Here is a 25,923-nt window from a genome sequence, read left to right as displayed (position 1 = left end):
AGCGTGCGTGCGTGGCCGGCCCGGGCTGCCGGAGGTCGTGGAGCCGCGCGCTGTCGGGGTCGAGGCGGCCGGCGGGGGACGATGGCGCCCAGCGTGGCCACGGCGCCGGAGCCGAAGGAGAGCTCGCCCAGGGGCATCCGCGCCGTGCTGCTGGGGCCGCCCGGGGCCGGCAAGGGCACGCAGGTGAGCGGCCGGGCCGGGCCGGGCCGGGCCGGGCCGGGGGGCGGCGGGGTAACGAAGTCTCCGGGCCGCGGGGGCCCCAACCCCCGGCCTTCCAGGTGGGGAAACAGCCCGGGGCCACCCACGGAGGCCACCCGCCTCGCCGGGCCGGGCCTGCGCCGCTTTTGCCCCTCTGGTGACAGTTTGTCGAGACCCTTCTCAAAATGCTGTTTTAAGCATAAAAAGTAAAATGACAAAGGAAACAGTTACTATTTTTTTTAAGTGAGGGTCCTTGGGGGGAGGGGGGAGGCCGAGCTCTGTTTGGCAGGATGAGGGGCCTCTGAGCAGATGAAGGCCAAGGCTGGCCTGATGGAGGGACCTGGATGGCCCAGGAGACCTCGGAAGCCTGGGGGAGGGGAGGGGAGGCATCCCCCAATTTAACGTAGCTTCCGCTTGAAGATCTCCAAGAAGAAGGACCCGGTCTTCATCCCGAGGTAACTAATGACAGAGTGGGGAAATTCGCCTTTTTGCAGATTCAGTAAAGGGATGATGGAAATGGTTAGAGCCTGGAGAAGAAACAGGAGATAATCAGATGAAATGAAGGGTGATCAACAGTTTCAAAACCAGCTTTGATTTCTCATGCTGCTCCTGTTCCTAAAGTCTTCTTTCTAGCAAAACTGGACTTACTCTTCTTATCTTATCCTTCCTCCAATGTCAAGTCCTTAATGGATTCCCTCTCTACTACTCTGTTGACACCTCTTTCCTTCCAGAGCCAATTCAGGTGCCCCCTTTTTTCATGAAACTTTGAATGAGGTGATGTACTTTTGTAAAGCATTTTACCAGTCTGAAAGTGCCGTATAAATGTGAGCTGTTGAAACTTGTATTAAAATGAATCACTTCCTCTAATTTCAGGAATTTGTCACCTTTACCCTTTTTATTATAGTCAGATATCTTCTCTCCCTCCTTATTAGATTGTAAACTCTTAAGTCAGAAGATTGTGCTTTGGGTGTGCATCTCGGGTGTCCACAGGAGTCTCTTAATAAATGTTTGTTAAGGGGCTAGGTGGCCCAGTGGATAGAGCACCGGCCCTGGAGTCAGGAGTACCTGGGTTCAAATCTGGTCTCAGACACTTAATAATTACCTAGCTGTGTGGCCCTGGGCAAGCCACTTAACCCCATTGCCTTGCAAAAACCTAAAAATAAGTAAACAAATGTTTGTTAATTATAAAGAGGATTTTTAATAGGCTATTGAATTAGACGTTTCAGAGATCATCGATGATCTTGAAGAGGGCATTTTCAATAGTATGATAGAGTTGAAGAGAAGTAAGTCTTAGGGAATTGTCATTATAGGTATAGACAGCTTTTTCAAGGACTTCTCAAAGTTGAGTTAGGGAAAGGCTTATGGGAAGAGCTAAGCATATATGAAGGTGGATAAGTAGTTTGCCTTGGTCAAGTCACTATGCCTCAGAGACCTCCTTTGCAAAATGGGGGTTGGATTTGGTTGTGAAACTAAGTAACCTCTGATTCTAATCTTCAAAAATTGCTGGGGCTTTCTGTTATTCATTACCCAGGTCAAAGCTCTCTGGGCACATGATGACTCTGAGACTCTTGAGCTAAGTTTTGTTAAGACCGCTGAGCCCTAATTAAAGTGAGACTCTTTAGAGACCACCTAGTCCAATTTCCTTCCTTTTGAATTCTTTAAGGATAGAACTCACATATATTAGACATTGAATGAGACAGTATATGAAGGATATAGAGTATAGGAGATTAATTCGTGAAACTTATGATAAAACACATTGTTCACTGACCTCTTGTTATATGTAGTGCAAGGATAGAATGTTGTCTTACCATATCCTTAACTGCCTTTCTGGAAGACTCAAGCTGGTCCCCATTACCCTGCCACCCTTACCTTGAGATTCTGTTTGCAGCTCTCAGGTGTTGACATTCCCCCTACCCCCAAACTCTGGTTTAGAAATCTGAGACCTGAAACACATTACTGTATGGACAGTGATTAGTGACCTGACTCTATGTGGTAGGGACAGGGTGGGTACAAATCCATGGTTCCTTATTTAGGTTTTTTTTCTTACCAGTATTTTGCTATGATTTTGCTATGCTAGAAATTGCTATGGTAGGCAAAACTCACATTAGAGCATTTTAAGATTTGCAAAATATTTCCTTCAGAACAATCCCCCTTTTGGTTCAGAGTTATCTGAGAGAATCATGTTTGTTGGATTGAATTGTATCTTCTACTGGTGGCCTTTGAGGCAATGTCAATAGCTACCAGGAACTTGTAGCAAATTCACATATCATCATTCAGGTTGAGGTGTAAAGAATCCATCAACTTTATAAGGTTGTTGTACTTCAGTAAATTGAATCCCCTTTACAGATGAGGAAGCTGAGGCTCCAAGAAGTTGAATGATTTACCCCAAAGTCATGGAGCCAGTAAATATTCAAGGCAGGGTTGGAATCCAGATATCATGTCTCTTACATCCAGTCCATACTTCAGCACATCAGAGAGGTCAAATTCGTGACTCAGGATACTCCTGAGTAGAGCCCAAACTAGATAAAATATAATTGGGATATATTTAGTAAAATAAATACAAATATAATAAAATAGATAATAATGTCAGTATGTGTCCCTCAGCTTTCCTTGCATAATGATTAGTGGTCCCCATTTCTCTTTGCATTTGACACCATTACATTACACCATGGTGCCTTTCATCCTGCAAGCATACTTTCCTAATATCAGCCATGTCAGGACAAAAGATTAAAAAGAACAATTATTAGAAACAGATCATGAGGTTTACAAGGTTTCATACAAGTGGCCTAGTGATAAACACTTAAATACTAGAATTCTCAGCAATAACCTAGCATGTAAGTGCAGTAGCAACTTCTGAGAGTGAGGCATATCTTATAATCAGTCTAAAAAGAAATAATTAGAAATTCAAAAATCAAGAAATCTCATTTTACTGGTCTAAATAAATACAAAAGAAAACTGTTAACTATTAACTGTTAGAAAGTTTTATGACAGTTGGGGTTTAAAATATGAAATCTAGTTGGAAAGTATGTAATTACAAGTATTCATTTGTTGTTCAGACATGTCCAGCTTTTGTAACCGCTTTTGGCAAAGACACTAGAGTCATTTGCCGTTTCCTTTTCCAGCTCATTTTATAGTTGGGGAAACTGAGGCAAGCAGAGTGAGATGATTTATCCAAAGTCACATAGGGCCTGAGGCTGGATTTGAACTCTTCCTTACTCCAGGTCCAGTCCTCTATCTGTTGTACCACCCAACTTCCTCATCATAACTATCAAGTCCATCTCCAAATGTGTTCCAAACAAAATCTGATTTAGCTTGGCATCCCACTCCAATTGGTTTTTGTTCACATAAACCCCCTTCAACAAGTACCTTATATAGTTGATGGATTCTTTCCCCTCCAACCTGAATGGGCGTATATGAATTTGCCACAAGTTCCTGGTTGCTGCTGACATTGCCCCAAAGGTCACCAGTAGAAGATGCAATTCAGTCCAATGAACATGATTCTGTCTTAGATAACTCCGAACCAAAAGAATAGCTAGCTGCCTCCTTCAGCTGTCCAAGTTTCACAGTAAAAAACTTTGTTTTGTTCGGCTTTTTTTCATTATATTCACTAAAAGTCCTGCACCAGTCTCCAGTGTGGTTAGAGGTATTCCTCACTTACTAGACAGGACTCTACCTTAACAGGAGATTAGATTTAGAAGTAGAAGAAATCTTCTCTGGCCTCATTTTTCAGATAAAGATAGTGAGCCTCGAGGCGTCCAGGTGGCGCAGTGGACAGAGCACTGGCCCTGGAGTCAGGAGTACCTGAGTTCAAATCCAGCCTCAGACACTTAATAATTACCTAGCTGTGTGGCCTTGGGCAAGCCACTTAACCCCATTTGCCTTGCTAAAACCTAAAAAAAAAAAAAAAAAAAAAAATTGAGCCTCACAAAAGTTGTGACTTCACCGAGAAACTCCAGGTTACAAGTTAGCAGAGCTGATTTAGAAACCCACATCCTGCACCCCCAGATGCATATCAGAGCTTATGATAGACTGGATGTCTGTCATCCCGGTACTAGCCCCCCATGAATGTGGAGAGGCTTGCCACCTGTTTGGCTGCAGAGCAAAGGATTTTTCAGCAGTAGAAGCTCTCATATGCCATCTTAAGTCACTAAAGGATTGTGATCTGTGGCAGGGACAGAATCCACCCTTATTAAAATGCTGACTCGGAAGTACCAGGCGGGGAAAGCATCTATATGAAATAGATGTAGACTGCACAGCCTAGAGTATAAGTGAGTCTGTTCAGTGAGTCTGATTTAAATCAACACTTTCTGTGTTACATTGTGAAGTAATTATGTTCCTTGGTTGAAAAATTCTCAGAATACATATGCTTGTTTTCACTAAATAAAGCACCTTCAACAGCTTTTTCATGAAAGTGATACTTTGTGCTTACATGATGCTTTGGCTATCATTCCTGTCCTCTTTTTATCCCTCTAATATCCCTTGGAGGTAGGGAGAAAAGAGATTATCATTATCTTCCTTTTACAGATGAGGGGATTGAGACTCTGCCCTAAAAGAATGAGGCACCTTCCTAAGGGATCCCCATTAGAAAGGGAGGAACATGGGTGACTGGTGACCAGAAGTAGAACACAGGCCCTTAACTCCTGATCAAATCTACTGTGCTGGGATGTTTTGATGCTTCGAGAAGACTCACCTGAGAACCCTAGAGGTGAGGGAAGGCATGGAGTACATGGGAGTAATCTTCAAATGATGAAGGGAAGGGTCTTCCCCATGGCTGTAGAATTAGTAGGTGTGGGAGACAAGATTAAAATTACGGGTCCACACTTCCAAGTATCCTGCATAATTACACCAGATTGCCTTGCAGATGTGGTCAAAACAATCATAATTAAACTCTGGTTTATTTCATCTCCTTATGACTTTTGTAAATCAAGTCATTCATCTTTTGATATAATTATTAGCAAAAAACTGAAAATAATAAAGGAAATTTCTCTTATGTAGTGGAAACCTCCAAAAAATGCAAGATGCTCCTATTTGTGAGTCCCAACAATATGTTTAGTGCTATTTTAAGCAATTGTATTTGTAGTAGTAGTAGTAGTAGTAGTAGTAGTAGTAGTAGTAGTAGTAGTAGTAGTAGTAGTAGTAGTAGTATTAAGCCATTTGTGTACCTTTGCTGTAGGTACTGGTGACATGAAAGCACAAAAAAAAAAGAGTATCTGTCCTTGAGGCTAACATTCTGGTTGAGGGAAAAAAAATAGATAGATAGATAGATAGATAGATAGATAGATAGATAGATAATCAGCTATACTTTTAGTGTATCTTAAAGGCTGTAGAAGCAGCAAGTTCATCCTTTAATGCTCAATTCATATAACCTTTCCAGGAATTTTCCCTCCCTACCCCAAATTATTACCTCATTGCTTTGAACTAATATGTACATTATGCCTCTAATTCATATTCTCTTTCACACTTCTCTTAGCTCCCTTTCTAGGCTGCGACCCTATGGCTTGGGGCAGTTTTATTCTTTCTTGTCTCCCTCCTAACACTTGATTTGCCAAGGGAAAGATCTTAGTTGGCCCCATGAATAAAGGGTGGTATAAACAGAATATGAAGCAGAGAGGAAGGGCTGTGGATGAACTGACTCTGAGGCAGGAGACTTCCTAATCTGGTGGCAGCAGTGGATATGAGAGCTACTGGAATTGCATTCTTGAAACTTAGGCTTGAGTACTGCTTTGCTTGTGTGGCCTTGGACAAGTCACTTAGCCCTCTTAGGCCCTTTCAACTCTAAATCCTCTGCTCTAAAAAGTTTGGGAGAAGAGATAGGCAGATTATGGAAGACCTTGAATGACAGGCTAAGAAATTTTTCTGTGCTGTGGGGAGTGAGAGTCCATCGAAAGCTTTTGATTAAGGGGCAGCTAGGTGATGCAATGAATAGAGCATCCCCCCTGGAGTCAGGAGGATCTGAGTTCAAATATGTCCTCAGACACTTAATTACCTAACTGGGCCATCTTGGGCAAGTCACTTAACTCCATTGACTTGCAAAAAAAGCTTTTTATTGGTAAGGTAGTTCGTATTTAAGAATATTAATAGTATTGATATGGAGGGAAGAGAAATTAGATCTAAGATTATACTTTTAGAAACTTAATTACAGTAGTTTAGATATGAGGTGCAGAAGACTTAAGGAAGAAGCTCAGGGAAGCAAGAATACTGAGGATTGCCATCAGTCTTCTTGACTAGTATCTGGTTGGCTTGATCCTAGGCTCCTGTATTTGAATTGGGGGGGGGGGGCATTGGACAGGGACAGGGTCAGAGGGATACCTTTCTGCCAGCCTCCTCAAGGTCAGGTGGCTCCTGCTTCCATTGTCAATAGTAAGAACACAGCACGGCCCAGTGGCTCTGGAATCAGGTGATCCCAACCATGCCAGGAGCTCAGGGAGAGAGTGCAGAGTGGACACCAGGCAGATGGGAATAAGAACTTGAATTTTTATTTTAGAAATGTGAAGTGGTTAGAGTCAGGTTGTTTTGGTGATCAGACTTTTTATTGTTCCCTCCATGGGAAGGAGGAGTTGAGGGAGCTCCAGGTTGGCGATAAACACCTGGGCTCAAGTCACAAATGTCTTTACCTCTCTGGGGTTGGTTTCATTTTATAAAATAAGAGGATTGGATTAGATGATCTCTAAGGTCCCTTCCTCCCTAAGACTGATTAGCAATAAGAAATTAGAAGTTCTCATTAGGTTCTCCCAACCCCCCTTTTCAAGGCCTGTTGTTGACGTGCCAGCTTGGCATTCATTCCCTTGGAACACAGTGCTGACAGTTGGATGCCAGTTACATATTTGGGGGATGGTAAAAATAGGAGAGTCAGTTCAGTTGTGACAGTTCTTTTCTGTGGTTTCTTTGCCTTTCCTATCCCATGAGTAAGCATTGCCTCTCCCTTGAGTTGATTTCAACAAATGAGGAAATAGATCGAAAACTTTGTCCTGTTTTGGTGTTGGATGTGGTAATAACCCCACTTGAAGGATATAAAAGGCTTTCTCTTGCCCAGTGATCCTAACCTATAGTTATTGCTCAGAGTGCCATATTTTTAATACTTTAAAATCCAATTTCACTTTAATTTATTACTCTGACTTAGTCTATTAACTGAAAACTAGAATGAATAACACCAATTCATTATATAGCTCTCTGTTATTTTAATTTTGGTCTCTAAGGAAATATGGCATAGAAGAAATGGTGCTAGGTTAGAGCTTGGGTTTGAAGCCTGGATCTGCCTTTGTGACCTTGGACAAGTCATCTGTCTCCTCCAAGTCCATTTTCTCATCAATAAAATGATGAAGTTGGATTAAATAAGCTCTGTATTTTATAAACCAGAGCATCCGCTGAAATTGAGAATGTTTATAACCTGAAGAAACTTCTATAGCCCAGAATCCCATTACCTATGATTAAATGGAAGAATTAAGTTGTTGCTCATCTCCAAATATTTTCGACCTATAATTCTGTGGAAGGGGATTAAATTTATTCTGTATGACTTTAAATCATAATTAGGTCTAATCATCAGAAGTTATAGTGAGGTAAACTTTAGGTAGAATAGACCACCCTGGGGAAGAATGATGTCCCAGTCAAGCAACATTAAATGACAGGACCAAATGGTGATGTTAAAGAGGACACAGCTAGAGGATAATTTGAGGGGAAGAGAACAGACTAGCAAACTGGGATATGGGATCTGGGTGGTTTCTTAAAGGAACAAAAGATTCTAGGAAGTAAAAGTAAAAAGACACTGGAGCCAGGATGTTGGGCCAGGTTGACTGATACTGAAATTGCTTGGGAAGAGAACAGGCTGTCTTCCTAAGCCCTGGATAAGGGGAGGACTTTTTCTCCTAGAGGCTGCAGGGAACTGCAGCAGGGCTTTCCAAGAAGAGCCAGCTGTTGGGTTAAAGTGGAGCTAGACAGCTTCATTTGATTCAAACCCTCATTAAGCATACATTATTGGTCAACATTATTTCAAGACACAATAAGAGGGGCAGCCCTGGAGTCAGGAAGACTTGAGTTCAACTCCAATCTCAGATACTTAATAATTACCTAGCTGTGTGACCTTGGGCAAATCACTTAATCCCATTGCCTTGCAAAAACAAAAACAAAACAAAAAAAGACACAATAAGAGTATCTCTAGCTAGGGTTTCTATAATACCTGCTATGGGTTGGACACTGACTAAGAAAGTACTTGGGAGGGAGGTGCCATTTTTATCTCTTATTTTACAGTGAGGAAACTGAAGCAAACAGGAGGTAAGTGACTTGTCCAGAGGCACACAGTAGTAAATGCTGTGGTTGGATTTCAGTTCAGGGCTTCCTGGCTCTAACCCCAGGGCCCAAAGGACTGACCTATCAAATTTGCCTATGGCACTAAACTGAAAAATATAACTAATGAATTGAATGATCCAAAGGGACTGTGGAAATGTATTCAAGATTAATAAAATAAATTTTAATAGAAATAAATATCAAGGCCTACTTTTGTTTGGCTGGATTCTTTAACCCAAATACCAGTTGAGGAAGGTAGAGTTAAACAACAGTTCTTGAGGGAAAAGACTGGGGATTTTAATGCATTACAGTCTGTTTAGTATGAATCAGTGGTGTGACCTAGCAGATCCAAACAGCTAGTACAATCTTCAACAGCCTTGACAGAAGCAACATGGTGCTCAGACCTGAGGAAATCCATTTGACAAAGCGATGTGAAGCTGTGTCATACAAGGATTAACTGAGTGAACTGGGGACAATTCCCTAGAAGAGATAAGATGGGGGTGGGGGGGCCAAAGTGAACTTTCTTCACTTAATTTGTCTTAGGATCAAAGAGATTAAATTTGTTCTAGTTGACTCCAGAGATAAGTGAGAACCCTTTGAAGGCCTACCTCCCTGCCTCAAGTTCTGGTTGGACCAAATGACCTAAGGTTCTCTCAGCTTTGAGATTTTGTGATTGTGCCATGACAGTTTTTGTTCCAAGTTTCTAATGTGGAAAGGCTGTGATAATGTGGTAGAATAGTGGCTTTGAGTTCAAATTCTGCCTGCACTACTTGCTACCTTTGTGTCTTTGGAGAAGTTGTTTAACCTCTAGGCCTCCATTTATTCATCTAGAAAAATAGAAAATGAGTGGTCTGATTGTCCTCTAAAGTCCCTTCTAGCTCTGATCGTAAGAACTAGGTTTTACTAATTAGGTATCCTACTAGTTCATGAAATAGTATCTAATCTGAGAATTTCATATGCCTTCCTGAATATTGGTTTCTAAAGGATATGATACAATTCCTCCTCCTCTTTTCTCCCCTGCAGGCTCCCAAGCTGGCTGAAAATTACTGTGTTTGCCATTTGGCTACAGGGGACATGCTGAGAGCCATGGTAGCTTCCGGCTCAGAACTGGGCCAGAGACTCAAGAAGACAATGGATGCTGGAAAACTGGTAGGTTTGGTGGACTTGCATGTGTACAAAACAAAATTATATTTTGCCTCCTAAAATAATAGACAAGGTATGTCTGCTTTGATTAGTTAAAACTTTTTCTGAGAAACAGAGAAACCTAATGAAAGTAATTCTTGACCTTTGATTTATTTTGAATATCACTTTGGTTACAGTTGTTGACAGTAATGTATTTTATAACTGCTAATTAAACAGTACACGAGTGAAAGATGTTTAATCTTTTCTTCCTCCCCCTCCCCCTGTGCACTTCAAGGTGAGAAATAGAGGAAATACTAAAAAGAGAAACCACTGAAGTATCCAAATATTTTAGCTATTAGATACCTAGTGTGGTTGCTGTATTGGATGAGTAATTTAAAAATACCCTTGATAAGAAAGCTGGTTTCCATGACTTGAAAATAGTCTTGATTTTTGTGGTTCCCCTTCCCTCTGGCACATGAAGACCTCTCCCAGCCTTAGTGGGATTGATTCGATGAGCTGTGTAGGTGCCTCCTCTGTAAAGCTATTCCTTAGTCTCCCCAACTACATCTGTCTCCTATCCCGAATTAGTTTTATTTATTTATCATTTGCATGCACATCCTACATTGCCTACATAAATTGTAAGCTCTCTGAAGGGAAGGAGTATTTTGGTTTTGTCTTTGTATCTCCATTACCTTTCCTGTAATAAGTTCTTAAAGTTTCTTAGTCACCAAACCTCTGGTGACAACCCTTGGATTCTTAGCTAGGCTGGATGAATTATAGGCACAGTACTTTGCTGGGTCTATATTCAAAACTTGCCAGATCTTGTACTTGGTTGGCATAGCCTTCCAGAGACCAAGGTCACCTTCAAATTGTGACAAAGCATCAAGTGAGGCCTTTTGCCAAGTTTCATTTTTAGGGTGTGCTAAAATTTTCACTTCAAGTCAAAGGACATCCAGTTCTGAAAAGAGTGTTTTATTCTATTCTCACCCCTCCCCATTTTGAATATGAAAAAGGACCTGAGAGTTTGTTATTCAACATTTCCAGCATTTCATTTCTAGTATATCCAATAATCTGTTTTATAAACCCAAAGACTTCAACTTTTGGGAGAAGAACTCACTATTTATCAAAAACTTCTGGGAAAATTGGAAAATAGTATGGTGAGTATAGGCCCACATCTCACATCCTAGACCAAGATAAGGTTGAAATGGGTACAGGATTTAGACATAAAGGGTGATACTGTAGACCAATTAAAAGAATATGAATTACTCTAATTATTGGATCTATGGAGAGAAATTTGTACCAAACAAGAGAAAACTGCAAACTGAATGATTTCAACCACATTAAATTTAAAAAGCTTTGCATAAATAAAACCAATGCAGCCAAGATTAGAAGGAATGCAAAAAGCTAGGAAACAAATTTTTACAGCTAGTGATGCTGATAAAGCACTCATTTCTGAAATATATAATTGGATCAAATTTATGAGATTGCAAGTCATTCTCCAATTGATAAATGGTTGAAGATTATGAACAGGCAGTTTTCAGTTGAAGAAATTAAAGATATTTCTAGTCATTCTTAATATGTCACCTATCAGAGCTGTAGCTAAAACTGTGTTTTCATACCTTTAGACCAGTTTTCCTTTTACTTTAATATAGTACTGACTTACTCTTTCATGACCTGATCTTAAAGGATTTATGGTTGAATTCAAGCTCAGTAAATATTTTTACCAACCCACTATGTTGAAGACATGTCAGTGATATTCCAGAAGACTAGACCTCCAAGAGATATTTTTTTTACCTGTTTCCCCTTAGTTTCTAGTGGATTTTAGCATTCTAAAATATTCAGTGAGACTCTTCAGGGATTCCCCTTTCTCTGAGAAAGAGAACACTTAAGAGATACAATCACTGTCTTTAAATATCTTAAGGGCTGTCATCTGTGGCCTTAAAGGACTGAATGAGGAGTTAAAAGGGAGCAGAGTTTGGCTTAATAAAATCATAGAAATTCAAAATGCAGTAGGTCTTGGAGACCTACCCTTTCATTTAACAGATGTGGAAACTGGAGCCCAAGGCATTAGACTTGCCCAAAGTTACACAGGGAGTCTTTCCTCAGACCCAAGATTTTTGTATAGCTCCTTTGACTCCAAATCTAGTCCCCCTTTCAGCTGACTTCTGAGCAATTACTTGCTGGCCAGCAGCAGAGTGGGCTTCCTTGGGAGGCATTGCCTTCCCTGGCTCTTGAAGTCTGAATTCAAGGCAAGGCTAGATGTCCCCTTTTTAGGTTCAAAAAGACTGGTGCCTCACATTAGAAAGTTGTACTCAGTGACTGCTAAGGGTCCTTTTAGCTCCAGATTCTATCCTTGCTACATTATCATTTCCTTTTGAAACATTTTACCCAAGAGTTTTTCATGTAGATATGGACTCTTTTTTCCCCCCTTTCCCCTATGCCTCTTGTTAGTATGGCCTTGAGTCATGCTGGAAGGCTATTGTGGACTTTGGTGCTTAGCAGAAGGGCAGCTATGCTTATCTCAAGGTTTCCCTTACTCTCCAAGCTTGTACTTTAACCCAAGTTGAACTGGTCCTGGCAGATCAGAATATTAGCTGGCAGACTAGCAGCCGGGAAACGTGGCTTGGAACTACATTTCTTATGCAGGCCTATTAAATTATATCTACATTCATTTGAATTTGAGGGAAAATGAGGATTTTTTTTCCCATCTGCCCATGAAGCAAGTGGCAGAGTTCCTCAGGACTGCATTTGAATCCCTGCTCTGCTGCCACTGCCTGTGTGACCCTGGATAAGTCATTTCAGGAAAAATAAGAGGGGGGAAGCTGGGCTAGATGTCTCCAGATTCTCAGTTCTGTGATCTGCAGTATTAACTTCATAACCATGGTTGTTCACATGAAAGCTGCCCATGTTTTATGTAACAGAAGGTGGACAGATGTGTCCTACACCATCAGGGTCCCCACCACTGTTCCCTTACTTGACCTTCTCTGGTGTCAGTGAATCCCTGATAGGACCTCAAGCCCCTTCCGGCCCATACAGACTCTATGGCACCATAAAGGAGAAAAATTGTAAACAGCACCCTGGAGGTGGGAACCATGTACTTTGTAAGATTCAGACAAAATTACAGAGACTGAATCTGTCAGAGAAACTCCTTTTTCTCAGTTCTCTTCCACTTCAGGGAGTACTGACAGCAGCCTGCACTGCGACATGAAGGTCAAGAATATGGTATTAATGTTTAAGAATTGGGTCTGGAGTGCTAGGGTACCCTCCCCTCCATATCCACCCCACCCTCACCTTCTCCTCCATGCTTCCCTCCCCTTCTTGGCTAGAAGGTAACTTCCCAATCCCATCAGAGGGAATCAGGAATCCTTGTTCCATTCCTAACCTTAGGCCCACTTCCCAAAGGGAGTGGGTCAGTCTCCTTCAACTTCCCTCTCTTTGTATAATGTCCTAAGAATACCTAGACCTTTCCATTTGTCTTGCACATGAAACCTTGATGTGTTGACTCCTGAAGTTAAGAGTATGAGCAGGGACTGTCTTCTTTTTTTTCAGTGCTTACTTAGCTCAGTGCATTTTTAACACCCTTACTGATGCCACAAAGTTGGTGGATAATAAGTATTGTTTCTTAATTGACTTTCAGGTGAGTGATGATATGGTTGTGGAACTAATCGAAAAGAACCTAGATAGCCCTCCTTGCAAAAATGGTTTTCTCTTAGATGGCTTCCCTCGGACAGTGAGACAGGCAGAAATGGTATGTGAATTTGTTTTGGTTCCTTGGGGTGGGAGGAGGGCCTCAACATAACCTCTGGTTCATTTAACAATCCAGTCATTTCTTAAGAGTAGATGGGGGGGGGGCTAGGTGGTGCAGTGGATAAAGCACCAGCCCTGGAGTCAGGAGTACCTGGGTTCAAATCCAGCCTCAGACACTTAATAATTACCTAGCAGTGTGGCCTTGGGCAAGCCACTTAACCCCATTGCCTTGCAAAAAAAAAAAAAAAAACCTTAAAAAAAAGAGTAGATGGGATCTGGTCACTATTCAAGAAGTTTAAACATGTTGCCTCCCTCTTACTCTCTTGCAGCTTGATAACCTCATGGACAAGAGGAAAGAAAAGCTAGATTCAGTCATTGAGTTTAACATTGCTGACTCTCTACTTATCCGGAGAATCACTGGAAGGTATTTGCTTTCCCAGTCCTATCTACCTCTCTCCTCAGACTGCACTTTCAGACTCCTCCAATTCTTCATTAGTCCATAGCAAAGGGTGGTAGACCCAGCCTCTTTTCAAAGAATCCCATTGGAACTTGAAGTTCTGCTGCATCCTGGTATATGACTGAGAGTTACAGAGATTTGCTGAGTTGATTTCCATTCCTCAAAGGTGACCCTGCCTTGTAGTCTTTCAATGGGCTCATTTATTAGGTCAGGGAAAGTGGAATCCAAGAAGGGGGAGGGTCAGGGTCTCTGGATCAGAAAAATGGGTATGGGCTTCATGCAGCCAACTCATGTACTGTCTCTCCCCTAAGATAGAGCTTGGAAAGTCAATGCAACTGCTGGGACCTCTGGGCCAAGGTTTGTATGCTTAGTGTTCTAGTACAGGACCAGAAGTCAGGAATATCAAGGGCAATTTCAGTGGATGCTCAGGAAACCCAGTGTTGCAAAAATCTCAGATATGGAATGTGGATAAAATTTGGCACAGGCTGCCAAGACATGGTCTGACAGGGGCAGGGGTGAGGGAGGGGGCAGATTTTCCTTGCATAGAGAGTGGTGCTAGAGAATTAGCCATACATGAGGCTTATGGAGGAGACAGGATGGTCTCGTCTTAACTCACTCATAATCACGATACTATTCATTGCCAGGATTTAAGACCAGTTAGCCCCACCAAGGCAAACAAGTTCCCAGTTGAAGATAGTACCATTGGTTTGTGGTGGAGGTGGGGGCGAGGGTGGATCAAGAAACTGAGTCCTAATTTGCTAATTAGGCATAACTTAAGTGACAGGGGAGGATCCCACTAGTGAAGAAGCTAAAGCTACACCATTAAAACCACCATTCTAGGCATCCCAAGTGTGGTCCATAAGTAGTCCACTACACTTGGAATGGCTGTTACCTCAGACAAACTGACCTGGGAAGGATCTAGCTTTTAAAAGGCCAAAGTCTCCCATTGCATCCAGGTCCATCTCCAGTCATCCTGATCCATATTTGGTCATTGGACTCAGTTGACTCCAGAGGAGAAAATGAGACTGGTGATTTAGCATAAAACCCCCTCACTTAGATCCAGTTTATGTACATGTCATGCATCACCTCCCTGATGTCACTGTTGTCTTTGAGAAGAAAGCACAAACAACAACTACCTTTTATTATCATTAATTTCCTGTCTTATTTCACCAAGTATGTCTTATAAATTTTTACAGAACAGGAACTGTTTGACATACCTTTATAAATCCACTCTCTAGCATAGTTCTGTGTTCATTGTTGACTGATTGTGAAATTGAAGGCTTCACAGGGGCTAGTGTTTTAATGGGAGGCAAAGGCTAAGAGAAATCATTCCAGTCTACTACATGGTTTGTCTCCTGTGTGCCCAACACTCTGGCAAACATATTAGAGAATATAGAAGATAATATTCTTGCTCCGCATTCCAAAGAGAAGAAAGTTCACATACTCTGAACAAGTAGGCATGAAAAGATCTCATTATTGAGACACCAGGGTGAGCTGGACTCTTGGGGAACACTTCCGGATTTCCAGAGCTCAGGTTCCAAGCATCTGACTGCCACAAAACCCTGCAGTAATAGAAGCAACAGGAAGGGGGACTCTTCCCTCCTTGAACCTTGCCCTGCTCACACCACATCTGCAAACCTCCTCAAGTACATCCAGAGGAATGTAACTGGGGTGCTGAGGGAACTTGAAACTGTGATAAGTACTAGATAATCTTGTAAGGTTTGCACAATGCTTTGTGTGATATCCTGCTGAATGAAAGCTGCTTTGGCAGAGGCTTTTTAAAAACTTTTGTTTTTGTGTCAGTTCCTAACAGAGAGCATGTAAAAGGTGCTAAGTCAACAGCTGGTTTAATTGAGTCTTCCAGCCACCTTGTGGTGTAGCTATTATTGAGTTCTGCAGATGAGGATACTGAGGTTCAGGCAGATTAAGGGACTTGCCCAAAGTCAGACAAATGAAGTGTTACAGCAAGAATTCAGAGGGGAAAAAGCAAGAGGACTTGATGACCAATTGAGGCCAGAGTCTAAAGGAACAAGAAGAAACAAAGAGGACAAGTTTCCTATCCTGGACATTCCCTCCCTGAGGGAGGGGGAAGGTGAGAAGAGGACCTTAGGGCTCATTTAATCCATCTGCCACATCTCATGAATGAGGAACCTAAAACCAAATCAGGCTAGCCTCATCTGAGAATTGTCTGAGTCAAGTTTGGGACCCACGTCTTCTGAGCCCAATTCAATAGTTTTCTCATACTTATACAAACAGTTTGATGGCAATGAGCCAGAAGCAAGATGGAGGTGAGCACACAGAATGAACATCCACATCCTGGAAGGGAAATGTCTCTTTTTGGGTAGTAAGAAATCTAGGACTGAAATGCTAATAAGGCAAGATAGAAGTTAGAGACTTGGTTTGACCTGTCTTGAACCTGTTATTGAAGTTAGGAGAGTGAGTGACTTTATAAAGTATAACATTAGGTTTCTGATTAAACATTTGATTTAGTGGAGCAGTCTGATCCATCAGGATTATTAAAGGTCTGTCAATATTTGATCAGAAATGTGGTATCTTTTTATCAATTGTCACTTCTTGTCAAAAATCACCTGATACTATTTCTTTGTCAGATTGATGGCCTTACCCACCCCACCCCATCCCCCAATCCCCCAAGGTAGCTGAAATGGCAGAAGTCCCTGCCTTGCAGAGTCTCTGAGCATGGACTTAATCATACTAGTGTTATGCTGTCGCCCAAACTCAGGACCAGATCTAAAGGTTTGCTTTAAATTGTTGTGGTTTTGAGTATATGCCTGGATAGGTATACATGAGGATGAGGAGCTAAATCTAGAGGGAGAAGCATATCTAGATGTGTGTGAAAGGAATTGGGAACAAGGAACTGCATGTGGCCAGTCTTCCTCCTTTCATCTATGCTTCTCCAATGTGTAAAAGAATATGAGTTCAGTCTTACCTCTTTACCCCTGCCCAAAGGCCAGCAATTAAATAACAGAATTTAAAGTTGGGAAGTGTTTTAAGAATAAACAGTCTGGCCCGACCTGCCCATTTTGTAGGTAAAGGAACTGAAACCCAAATAGGTTCAGGGACTTGGGAAGGATCACCAAGAAAGTAGCAGAGTTGAGATCCAGACCTCCAAGGTACTGCATTACCTCCCCAAAGACTTCAGCTCTAGTAAGGTCCTGCTGGTCTCCTCAGTGTGAAGCCACAGTATGTAAATCACACATCAGAGATGTGTGTGGAAGGGTCCTTCTAGACCTGAGTAAATGCATGGTTGGTCCTGAATCCACCATATAATATAGCACGTCCTCCCTAGATATGTAACTGTGCTTTGCATCTCCCTTCTGGCCATCTTGTCTCTGGTTTCACATGATAGTCTGTACTTTTAAGCTATGAAGCACTGTGCTAATGTCCATCAGGACATTCTTCTGTTCACCTGCCCTTCAACTGGAATGGCCAGCTACTCCTTCTGGACTGATTAACTTTTCCCTTCCCCGGGTATCTGTGTGTTAACAACCAAGGAAGCCATTGATTTGCATTTCAGTAGAGGAGACAATTATTCCCCAGTGCCTGGTAATTGTTAACAAAGCAAAGATCAGATGTAGAAATTTTGTCTTCTGACCTATGTCCCAATGATAAGAAAAATGCAAATTGAGTCAAAAAGAGAAAGTTTTCCTTAAGTCCAATTCCCTCATTTTTGCAGATGAGGAAACTGAGACACAGTTCAAATGACTTGCCCAAGGTTGGTCCCCACTCACAGTAAGTGACCAGGGTAGGATTTGAATCCCAACTTTTCCTGACTTCTTTGCCCTATTATAACATGCTGCTTTTCACTATTTGGGGGGTAACTTCCAGAAATTATTCTTTTTGGTTTAAATAGGTGTTCTAATTTTTTTTGACTGTGGCATGTAAAGAACCCCTTTTAGTTATTGTTTCTGCTTAATTTATGACCTTGAACTCCATTTTCTTTAAGTGTGATTCTCATCTTAGTGTACATTGAGGAATGGGACTGTACTGGGTCCACTGTCTCAGCCAAAGTAGAAGGAGGGCATCTGGGCGAGCTCACATTCATTTAATGTTTTTCAGGCTGATCCATCCTGCAAGCGGCCGCTCCTACCATGAGGAATTCAACCCCCCAAAGGAGCACATGAAGGATGATGTATGTGAATTTGGGGAACAGTTTCTAACTGTCTGGCAGTATTTACTTACTGTCTGAAATTTTTGTCTTTCCTGACTCTTCCCCAGAAAAGAAAGTTAAGATGGAAATAAGCACCATTGGAGAGTTCAGAGATAGGCAAAGGAAGAACAGTGAGGAAGTGAAGACTCCTGACAAGAGAGGGCTAGCAATGTTCTTGGAAGTGAATGATCTTGTATTGACCTTTACATTTGAAAAATATGTTTTAAGTTTAACTCAAACCCAGGGAACTGGCAAATAAATCCCTAGTGGTCAAAAGCCACCTTATTTGCAGTAAGATTTTCTAAACCTGGTAGATCTTACCCAAAAAATAATAGTGCTTTTTTTAGCAAAGAGAAACTGAAGGTGTGAGAGTCAGCTGGCCCTTCTTGCTGAGTCTCAAAAGGATTTAAGGAAGGGGGAGGGGGGTTGTCCTTTCAGTTCTCTTGTTCTCAAGTGAGATGGAGGAGGAGGAGGATCAGAGACAGTGTCTCACCCAAGATCACACAGGTAGTGAATATAAGAACCAGAACTCAGAGCCAAGGCTTTAAGAGTCCCATGTTTTTCCACCATAATATTGAAGAGGGGGAATTTTTAAGGAAGAAAATTGCAATTTAGGGGGTGGGGTTCAGTTTGCCATTTCTTCTCTCAGACCTACCTGGCTTACTGCCCTCTTTTTGTTCCCAGGTCACTGGGGAGCCTTTGATTCGACGTTCAGATGATAACGAAACTGCTTTACAAACCCGTCTAAAGGCATACCACTCCCAGACTATCCCCCTGGTGCAGTACTACAGTAAACGAGGGATCCATTCTGCAGTGGACGCATCTCAGTCCCCAGATGTGGTGTTTGCCAGCATCCTGGCAGCCTTCTCCAAAGCAACATGTAAAGACGTGATTATATTTATCTAGGGGTCTATTCATGTAGAGGCCACTTGATCCTCCTTCTGTCTCTGCTTGGGGAGAGTGAGGCTTGCCCCTGCCAGAGAGACATGGTGTTCAAGCTGTTAATTAAATAAGCACTTGATCATTTCTTTGGCATGTGTACAACTGTCATGTCATCCATTTATATGTATTGGTGCTTGTGTGTGTGTGTGTGTGTGTTTGTGTGTGTGAGAGAGAGAGCATGAGAGAGGGAGTGAGTCTTGTTTAGTCAAAAGGAAAAGCCCATAATCCTAGCTCAGTGTCTGCTCATCTGATGACTGTTCTGAAATGTAAGAAGTGGAAAGGACCATCTTGACCTACCCCTTCATGTAAGTCAAATGAGACCCAGGGATAGAGTGGATTATGCAGAGCTATGATTATCATGGCTCCAAACAGAGATCACAGTAGTAGGTGCTAGTGGATTATTCCACCTAATCCTGCCCTCATAGTTTTCTGAATGAACCTGCTGACATAGAAGTTCTGATAGCTAGCAGAGAGGAAAGAATGTTTAACTGTTATAACGGGCCGCTGGGATTTTCTCCAAGGCCCCATGACTGTTGGGATGTGGTGGCCTGTGACTGAAGGTGTAGAAGCAGATAATAATGAGTACTGTAGCCAGGAGAAGCTAGAGTCTGCCAAGGTACATCTGAATCTCAGGGAGTTCTTTCACTTCTTAAAGTACAAACCAGGAACAAGAGAGTAATGAGGAAGACTCCCCTTTCTGTAGCCCTGCATGGGCTAGTAGCATGGGTAGTGTAAGGATTATCCCCTTTAGGTCCAGAAAGGAAAAGCAACTTGTCCATCCTCGAATGCCTGAGTATGCTTCTGGTAACATCCTGATTCCAGAAGGCTTCCTGGCTTCTTGAAGCAACAAGACAGTGCCTTGCAAAGGAGCGGTTCTGTGTTTTGATGATTGAACATGATAAAACAACCCAGCTGAAATGAATGATCCTTTCTCATTTGAACCAGCCCCCCTTACCCTCTGATGGCAGGAAATGTGGGCTTCTTGCTGAACCAGTCTCCTTTCCTTCCAAAGTTCTGGGCTTCCTATTGCTGGACTTATTTCATCACTATTGTTTGAAATGATGAACTTTGCTGTGAAACCTAGAAATGGAGAATCTAGAAAACTCATTTTCTGTTCTTTGGAACAATGAATAACACCTCCTGTACTTCCTCCACTTAGTCTGCTGATTCACTGGAACACGCTTTGATACATAGCCCCCGCCTGCCCAAAGATCTTCCCTCTTTGTCTCTGAGTTTACCAGTTTGGCCATTCAGCCCTAACCTAGGGATGTTATTCACCCTTTTGTCATTTCTGAGTATGCCAAGGTTCCCCCATCTACTTTTACTCTGAAGGGTTAATATCCACACCTAACTCAAAAGTGAAACTCAACCTGTGTGTACTTACTGGAAAACACATGATTAGTAAGAAGATTACAGAAGAGACCAAAGTGAAAGCAAAACAGTCTTGACAGTGGGTTTCCCACTTCTTCCTTTTCCCTCAGGCCCTGCTAAGGGGCTCCTGGCCAGAAGTCCTTGTGGCTCCTTTGGCTAAGATGGTAGAGATAGCCATCCCCACGATTTCAGTAGATTTCAGTAGTCACTTGCCAGTTCCGAGTCCTGGCCATTGTTCCTCTCCCTACCTCCCCCAAAGCCCCAGATGTATATGTATAACTTTCAGGAACTGCTGTGGTTACAAGTAGGGAAGACCTTGGGTCTTATTAGCATTATCAGAGAAGCAAGCTTACCTAGTGTGACCAGAACCCCAGACAAGCTGACCTTACATATCATTCTAGAGCTGTGGGCATGTTGCTTTACCTCTCTTGGCCTCAGCTTCCTTGTCTATAAAAATACTTGGCTTACCTATCTCAGTTGTGAGGAACTAGAGGGAGCACTTAATACTCTTTTTCTCCTAACTAGACTAATCCCCCTGAGGGCAGACCATTTCTTCTTTAAACTTCTTGGGACAGTGCTCCACATAGAGTGGTTAGTTATTCAGTAATGTTTATTGAACTGAATTTTCATTTAGAGATGAAAGGGATTGCTGAGAGCCTCTGTTCCCACCCCCTTTGTTTTGCAGGTGAGAAAGCTGGGGAACAGAGAAGTTAAGGGACTTGCCCAAGACCACTCTAGCAGTAAGTAGCGGACCAGAATTCCAAGCTGGCTCTTCTGGTCTTCCTTCCTCCCATCACCTGAATCTGATAGGGGTTAGGGCAGGGAGGGATCTCAAGAGACTCCAGCCCCTCATTTGACAGATGAGGAAACCAATTGGAAAGGGGCTGTGGTGGTAAGTAACAGAACCAAGATTTGGACCTTTTCTCATTTCCCTTTCAAGATGTAAACCATCTCTATGGAATCCCCAAACACTGGTTTGGGTTTTTCTTTTGTCCTTACCCTTGAGAGTAATGGTTTAGCAGCCCCTGAGGCATAAAGCATTCACATAATGCTCAGTTCTATTTAGCCCATTGTTACCACCTTAGGACATGGAACTAGGACTTGTATAGCCTCATTCTGATTTGCTTGGTTGTCTTTTTTTTTTTAAATGCATTTTGTCTTCTTTTGTTTTCTTTTTTTTGTTTCAGCCAAACAACTGCAGGCCAAGCAAGACCACACCATTGCTGAACAACTTCAGAGCAAGAGTCCAAGCTTTTAAGTGCTGGGCAGAGGGGAGGGGTTGGTGAGGAACGAGAAGGGGTACAAGTATTGGGGGGAGATTGTTTTAGTGGGCCATTGTTTTTCCCTATTCAAGTGGGAGTTTTATAAATAGTAGTTAGTTGGGAAGAGTATGTTGTGGGAAGAGGGAATATACAATTTTAAACCTCCCAAGGTGGAGGGTGTGGGAAAGAGGAGGAAGGCCTAGTATTAATTCTACAGGATCCCTTGGGCAGTTACCTTTCATCCAGGAATGTGATTGTAATTGAAAAGCCATTGACCTAAGACCTCAGTTGTCATTTATGGACCTCTAAGCTTGCCAGATGGGGAGAGCAGGGACTCCCTGTATTGCCTCCTCTCTGTTCTGTACCTCATAACAGGGTAGATTTTGGTTGCTGACCTTAACACCCCATATAATGTGACCAAATAACAGTCCCCATGTTTAGAAGGGTGGTGAGGAGTGTATGTGACAAGGGTGGCTGGATATATTGTTTAATTGAACTTAAAGGGGTGAAGCCCAGGGAGGTTGAGTCCTCCCACTTTACTTACCTCTACTGACTCACTCCCATTAATCTCAAGGGAAAAGCCATCATCAGATAGTGCAAGTGTGCATCCTCTGTTCTTGCCTTCTTTCTACACACTGTGTAAAGAATCTTTTCTTTTCCTTTAAAAAAAAAAACTTTGAAGATTGTCTTATTCCAAAGAAATTTCTTCTCCCCAACTCTTGAGGCTGAAACATGGCAGCTCTGTGGTGGTGTGTTTTGTTTTTAAAAAAACAAGGTGCCTTTCACCTTTAACTGACCAAATGCTGCTCATTTTGGCCCTGGAATCAATAAAATGTATTAATCATTTGTAGCTCTTTGGTGATGTTGTCTGGATGTAACATTGGATTCTGAATTGAGTTTGTGGGCTTTTTGGCAATAAGTCATTTGCCACTGAAGACTGAGGCCTAAATATATGTGTTAAGGAGCCTTTACTTAGATTTCTCTAAGTGCTGAAAACCTGTAACTCAGTTGACCTTGAGTTTGAAACTCCGTGTTTTTGGTCTGTCTTCTGAATATAGAGTTTATCATCACTCCCCTGCCCTGACAAAGAAAGGCTTTGTGAGTTACTGTGGTCAAATTGTTCTTACTTCGTAGCCAGCCTGGTCAGGAGCCTCTCCAAAACTTAATGAATGGGAGCTCTCTGGTTTTGTGCCAGCCTTTTATGTCCAGGTTTCCCAGCCTACTTGGACTTAGGTAGTTTGTACTCATGATGCCCCTCCATGCTGCAGAGGGGTTTTGGAGAAGGACATTAGCAAAGGAGACACACAGAAAAACCTTTGCTAACTGGAGTCCATAAATAGCTGCTTCCTTTTAAATCTGACCATCATTCAGCAGGGAGTTTTCACAAACTAGACCATTCCTAAATTGCTGAGCTAGATTTTTTACTATTTGCCTTTTCAGCCTTCTCTGTAAATAGGGAGATGGTCCATTTGTCTGTCCTGGTTAAATTCCCCACCCTGTGCCCATTCCATATGCTTTTGTATTGGGGGGGCAGGGTTAAAACTTTTTTTTTCTTTATGTCTGTACTGAATATTCTTGATTGTCCAAGACCATTTGGAGGACTTTCATGGAGTCACCAGGTTTGTTATCTGAGGGGACAGTGTTAAGGATGATGTTGACCTCAAGAAATACAGGGAAATTTGAATCTAAATTATCAGTAGGATGTCATGGTTGAAATGCAATATGGAAATGCAGCTCAGAAAAGAGACAAGGAATGAATAGATGGATTTGGAATTCAGCATGGAAATAAACCAGTAACTGCTGGTGTCAGAAATAATCAGTAATAGTGAACAAAGACTCAGGGAATGAGAGGTTGTGTCCATTAAGCTAAAGAGTGATCAGGGAGCAGATCCTTACAGAGGACTCTGTTTTAACCCCCAAAGCTGGAAAGATCCAGAAGGATTAACAAAGTAAAGGTTCCAAGTGGCCAGAATGGGAAGGCAGACAAAGATAGTTACCAGAGGGGTAGTGCTGAGATGGATAGGGTAAAGGGGATGGTAAGGGGAAGGTAATGGAGTAGAAGGGAATGGATTTTTGACTCAGATAACTGAATCACAGGAATAAAAAGATCAGTAGATGGGAGTTAGCTACTGGAAGAAGAAAAAGCTGACCTCCACCCTTTAGACTTTAAAATAAGCTTGGGTGCTTGCTCCAAACAAGAGTTGGTGATGTTCAAAGCCCAAAATTCTACCCAGGGCTGAGTCAGCATATAACTTATGTTTTATTCTGGGCTTTGTTCCATTCATTCTTTTTTTTTTAAGATTTTATTTTCATTTTTCATTCTGTACCTTTAGTGCATTTATTCTGAATCTAATTTACATGGGTCACCAAATCAGGTACCTTTTTTTTTAAGTTTTTGCAAGGCAAATGGGGTTAAGTGGCTTGCCCAAAGCCACACAGCTAGATAATTATTAAGTGTCTGAGACCAGATTTGAACCCAGGTACTCCTGACTCCAGGGCCAGTGCTTTAGCCACTGCGCCACCTAGCTGCCCCCTGTTCCATTCATTCTTAAACACCATTCATAAAATCTGAACTCCCAGATGGCAGAAAATGAAACAGATTGTGTAGGACCTTTGGAGCCTTGAGGTTCAAGGTTTCCCAACTCTTTAGTCCCAGTTCCACCTTCTAAGGCTAATAAGCAAATATACTGAGTACCTCTTTAACCCTGACAGCCCATCATATTTAAAGACAGCAGGCATGTTCTCTCTATTCCCCAATTACTCAGCAAATGAGCAGGAATTAAATTCCAGCCATTCTGGGATTATGAAGAAAACAAAGCCTTGCACTTAAATTTTAGCTTTGTTATAGGGGAGGCTAGGGGGAGTCAGAATGCTTCATTACATTGACCCTTGAAGAAAATTGGGAATTCCAAACAAAAGTGAAAGAGTGGAAGAAAACCAGTCCAAGAAATGGGTGCAAGCTGGAAAATATACAGGACAATGAAAGGAAACAGCCCAGGCTTACACAGCTGGTAAATGTCTGAGGCCAAAGTGGACTTGGGGTTTTTCCTGATCACAGATCCTCCCTTGCACAAAAGGGCATTGGAGAAACCATAGAGGAGTAAGGTAAGATGAGACTGAAGAGGCAGGACAGGGACAAGTGGTAAAGAGTTTTAGATGTCCATAAAGGGGAGTCTATGCTCCATCCACAAAATATAGCCCATGGGAGTGATTGAGTAACAGTGACATGGTCAGTTCTGTTCTTTAGGGAAATTGTTTTGTCTGCTTTTTGGGAGCATGGATTGATGTGGAGACAGAAGTCCAGAAGACCCATTAAGAGGTTAGTACGGTCCCAAGTTTTAGCCAGATGACCCTGTCGTTAGCCCCCTTCACGATGCATAGTTATTTAGAAATAGGTAACCAGGGTCCTTCAAATTGGATGTCCAGATGCATTTACAAAGTCTTCCAGGATCTACAAAGTGTGCTTTCCTTACAACAGGCATGTGAGATAAATAGGGGAATAGGTAGGTGGCACAGTGCTAGTAATGCTAGTCTGTACCAGTCCTGGAGTCCAGAAGATCTGAGTTCAAATCCAACCTTAGATACTAGCTGAGTGACCCAAGCTGGGTCACTTAACTTCAGCTGTCAATGATGATGATAACACCTCGCATTGTGAGGATCAAATGAGTGCCTGCACCTAGTAGGTATTAAATGTTAACTTACTATTGAAGTAGAGTGGTCATCTCCATTTTACAAATCAAATCAAGCCCTGAGGAAACTCAGGACCCCCCCCCTAGAAAATTAAGTGGCATAAGCCTTGGAGCCTCTACTTGGATCCTTTGTTTCTTCCCCAGGTAGAATACATTAAGGCTATAAGCCTTGGTTCAGCACACTTTGATTCTCTTGGCACAGTCTAGGATGGCCAAGTTTTTCAGGAGGCCTATCAAACCATTGATTCCTCCAGCTTGGGTGTTCACTAAATCCCTTAGTTCTTTTTCACATGGAGTATTGTTCAATATCCCCCCCCCCCCATCCTCTAGTTTTTGTGCAGTTATTTTTTTTAAACCTTGCATAATTTTTTTTTTATTAAAAAGAGCCGGAAGAGGCCTTAGAAATCAAATTTTAATCTCTCAGTTTACAAACGAAGACACTGAAGCCCAGTAGCTTGCCCAACATCACATGAGCAGCAAATACCAGATCCCAGAACTGATGGGAGGCACCAAACCCACTGCATCCAAGGCACTGTGCCTTGCTGCCTCCAAACTCTTGATCATGCTCAGTATGAGTTTACTAGATCAGGGATCAAAGCCAGATGAGTCTTGTTGGCCACAGGAAGCAAATCAGGAGATGAGGATTCTCAGTCCGACTGTGCCATTAACTACTGCATCACCATAGCA

At 42.2% G+C, this 25,923-nt stretch overlaps 1 protein-coding gene across 1 annotated transcript; it reads left to right on the top strand.

The window, feature by feature from the left end:
* On the top strand, nt 1–22,186 carry AK2 (adenylate kinase 2). The gene is made up of 8 exons (XM_074217751.1): nt 1–183; nt 9,502–9,627; nt 13,238–13,348; nt 13,677–13,771; nt 17,882–17,954; nt 18,657–18,852; nt 20,971–21,025; nt 21,473–22,186. Exons 1-7 carry the CDS (start codon nt 82–84, stop codon nt 20,997–20,999), a joined length of 732 nt encoding a protein of 243 aa, XP_074073852.1. The 5' UTR covers nt 1–81; the 3' UTR covers nt 21,000–21,025; nt 21,473–22,186.
* Nucleotides 22,187–25,923: the final 3,737 nt, after the last annotated feature.

This window comes from Macrotis lagotis, chromosome 1, assembly GCF_037893015.1.
Source record: "Macrotis lagotis isolate mMagLag1 chromosome 1, bilby.v1.9.chrom.fasta, whole genome shotgun sequence".
In the NCBI taxonomy this organism is placed as follows: Eukaryota; Metazoa; Chordata; class Mammalia; order Peramelemorphia; family Peramelidae; genus Macrotis; species Macrotis lagotis.
This window is presented reverse-complemented; position numbering and strand designations above follow the sequence as displayed.

What these genes read in the sequence shown, in the direction of transcription:
- AK2 (XM_074217751.1), top strand. Translation starts at nt 82, where the DNA reads ATGGCGCCCAGCGTGGCCACGGCGCCGGAGCCGAAGGAGAGCTCGCCC. An exon ending in CAGTGAGACAGGCAGAAATG is followed by an intron (nt 13,349 to 13,676) that starts GTATGTGAATTT and finishes ACTCTCTTGCAG; the next exon opens with CTTGATAACCTCATGGACAA. An exon ending in AGGAGCACATGAAGGATGAT is followed by an intron (nt 17,955 to 18,656) that starts GTATGTGAATTT and finishes TTTTGTTCCCAG; the next exon opens with GTCACTGGGGAGCCTTTGAT.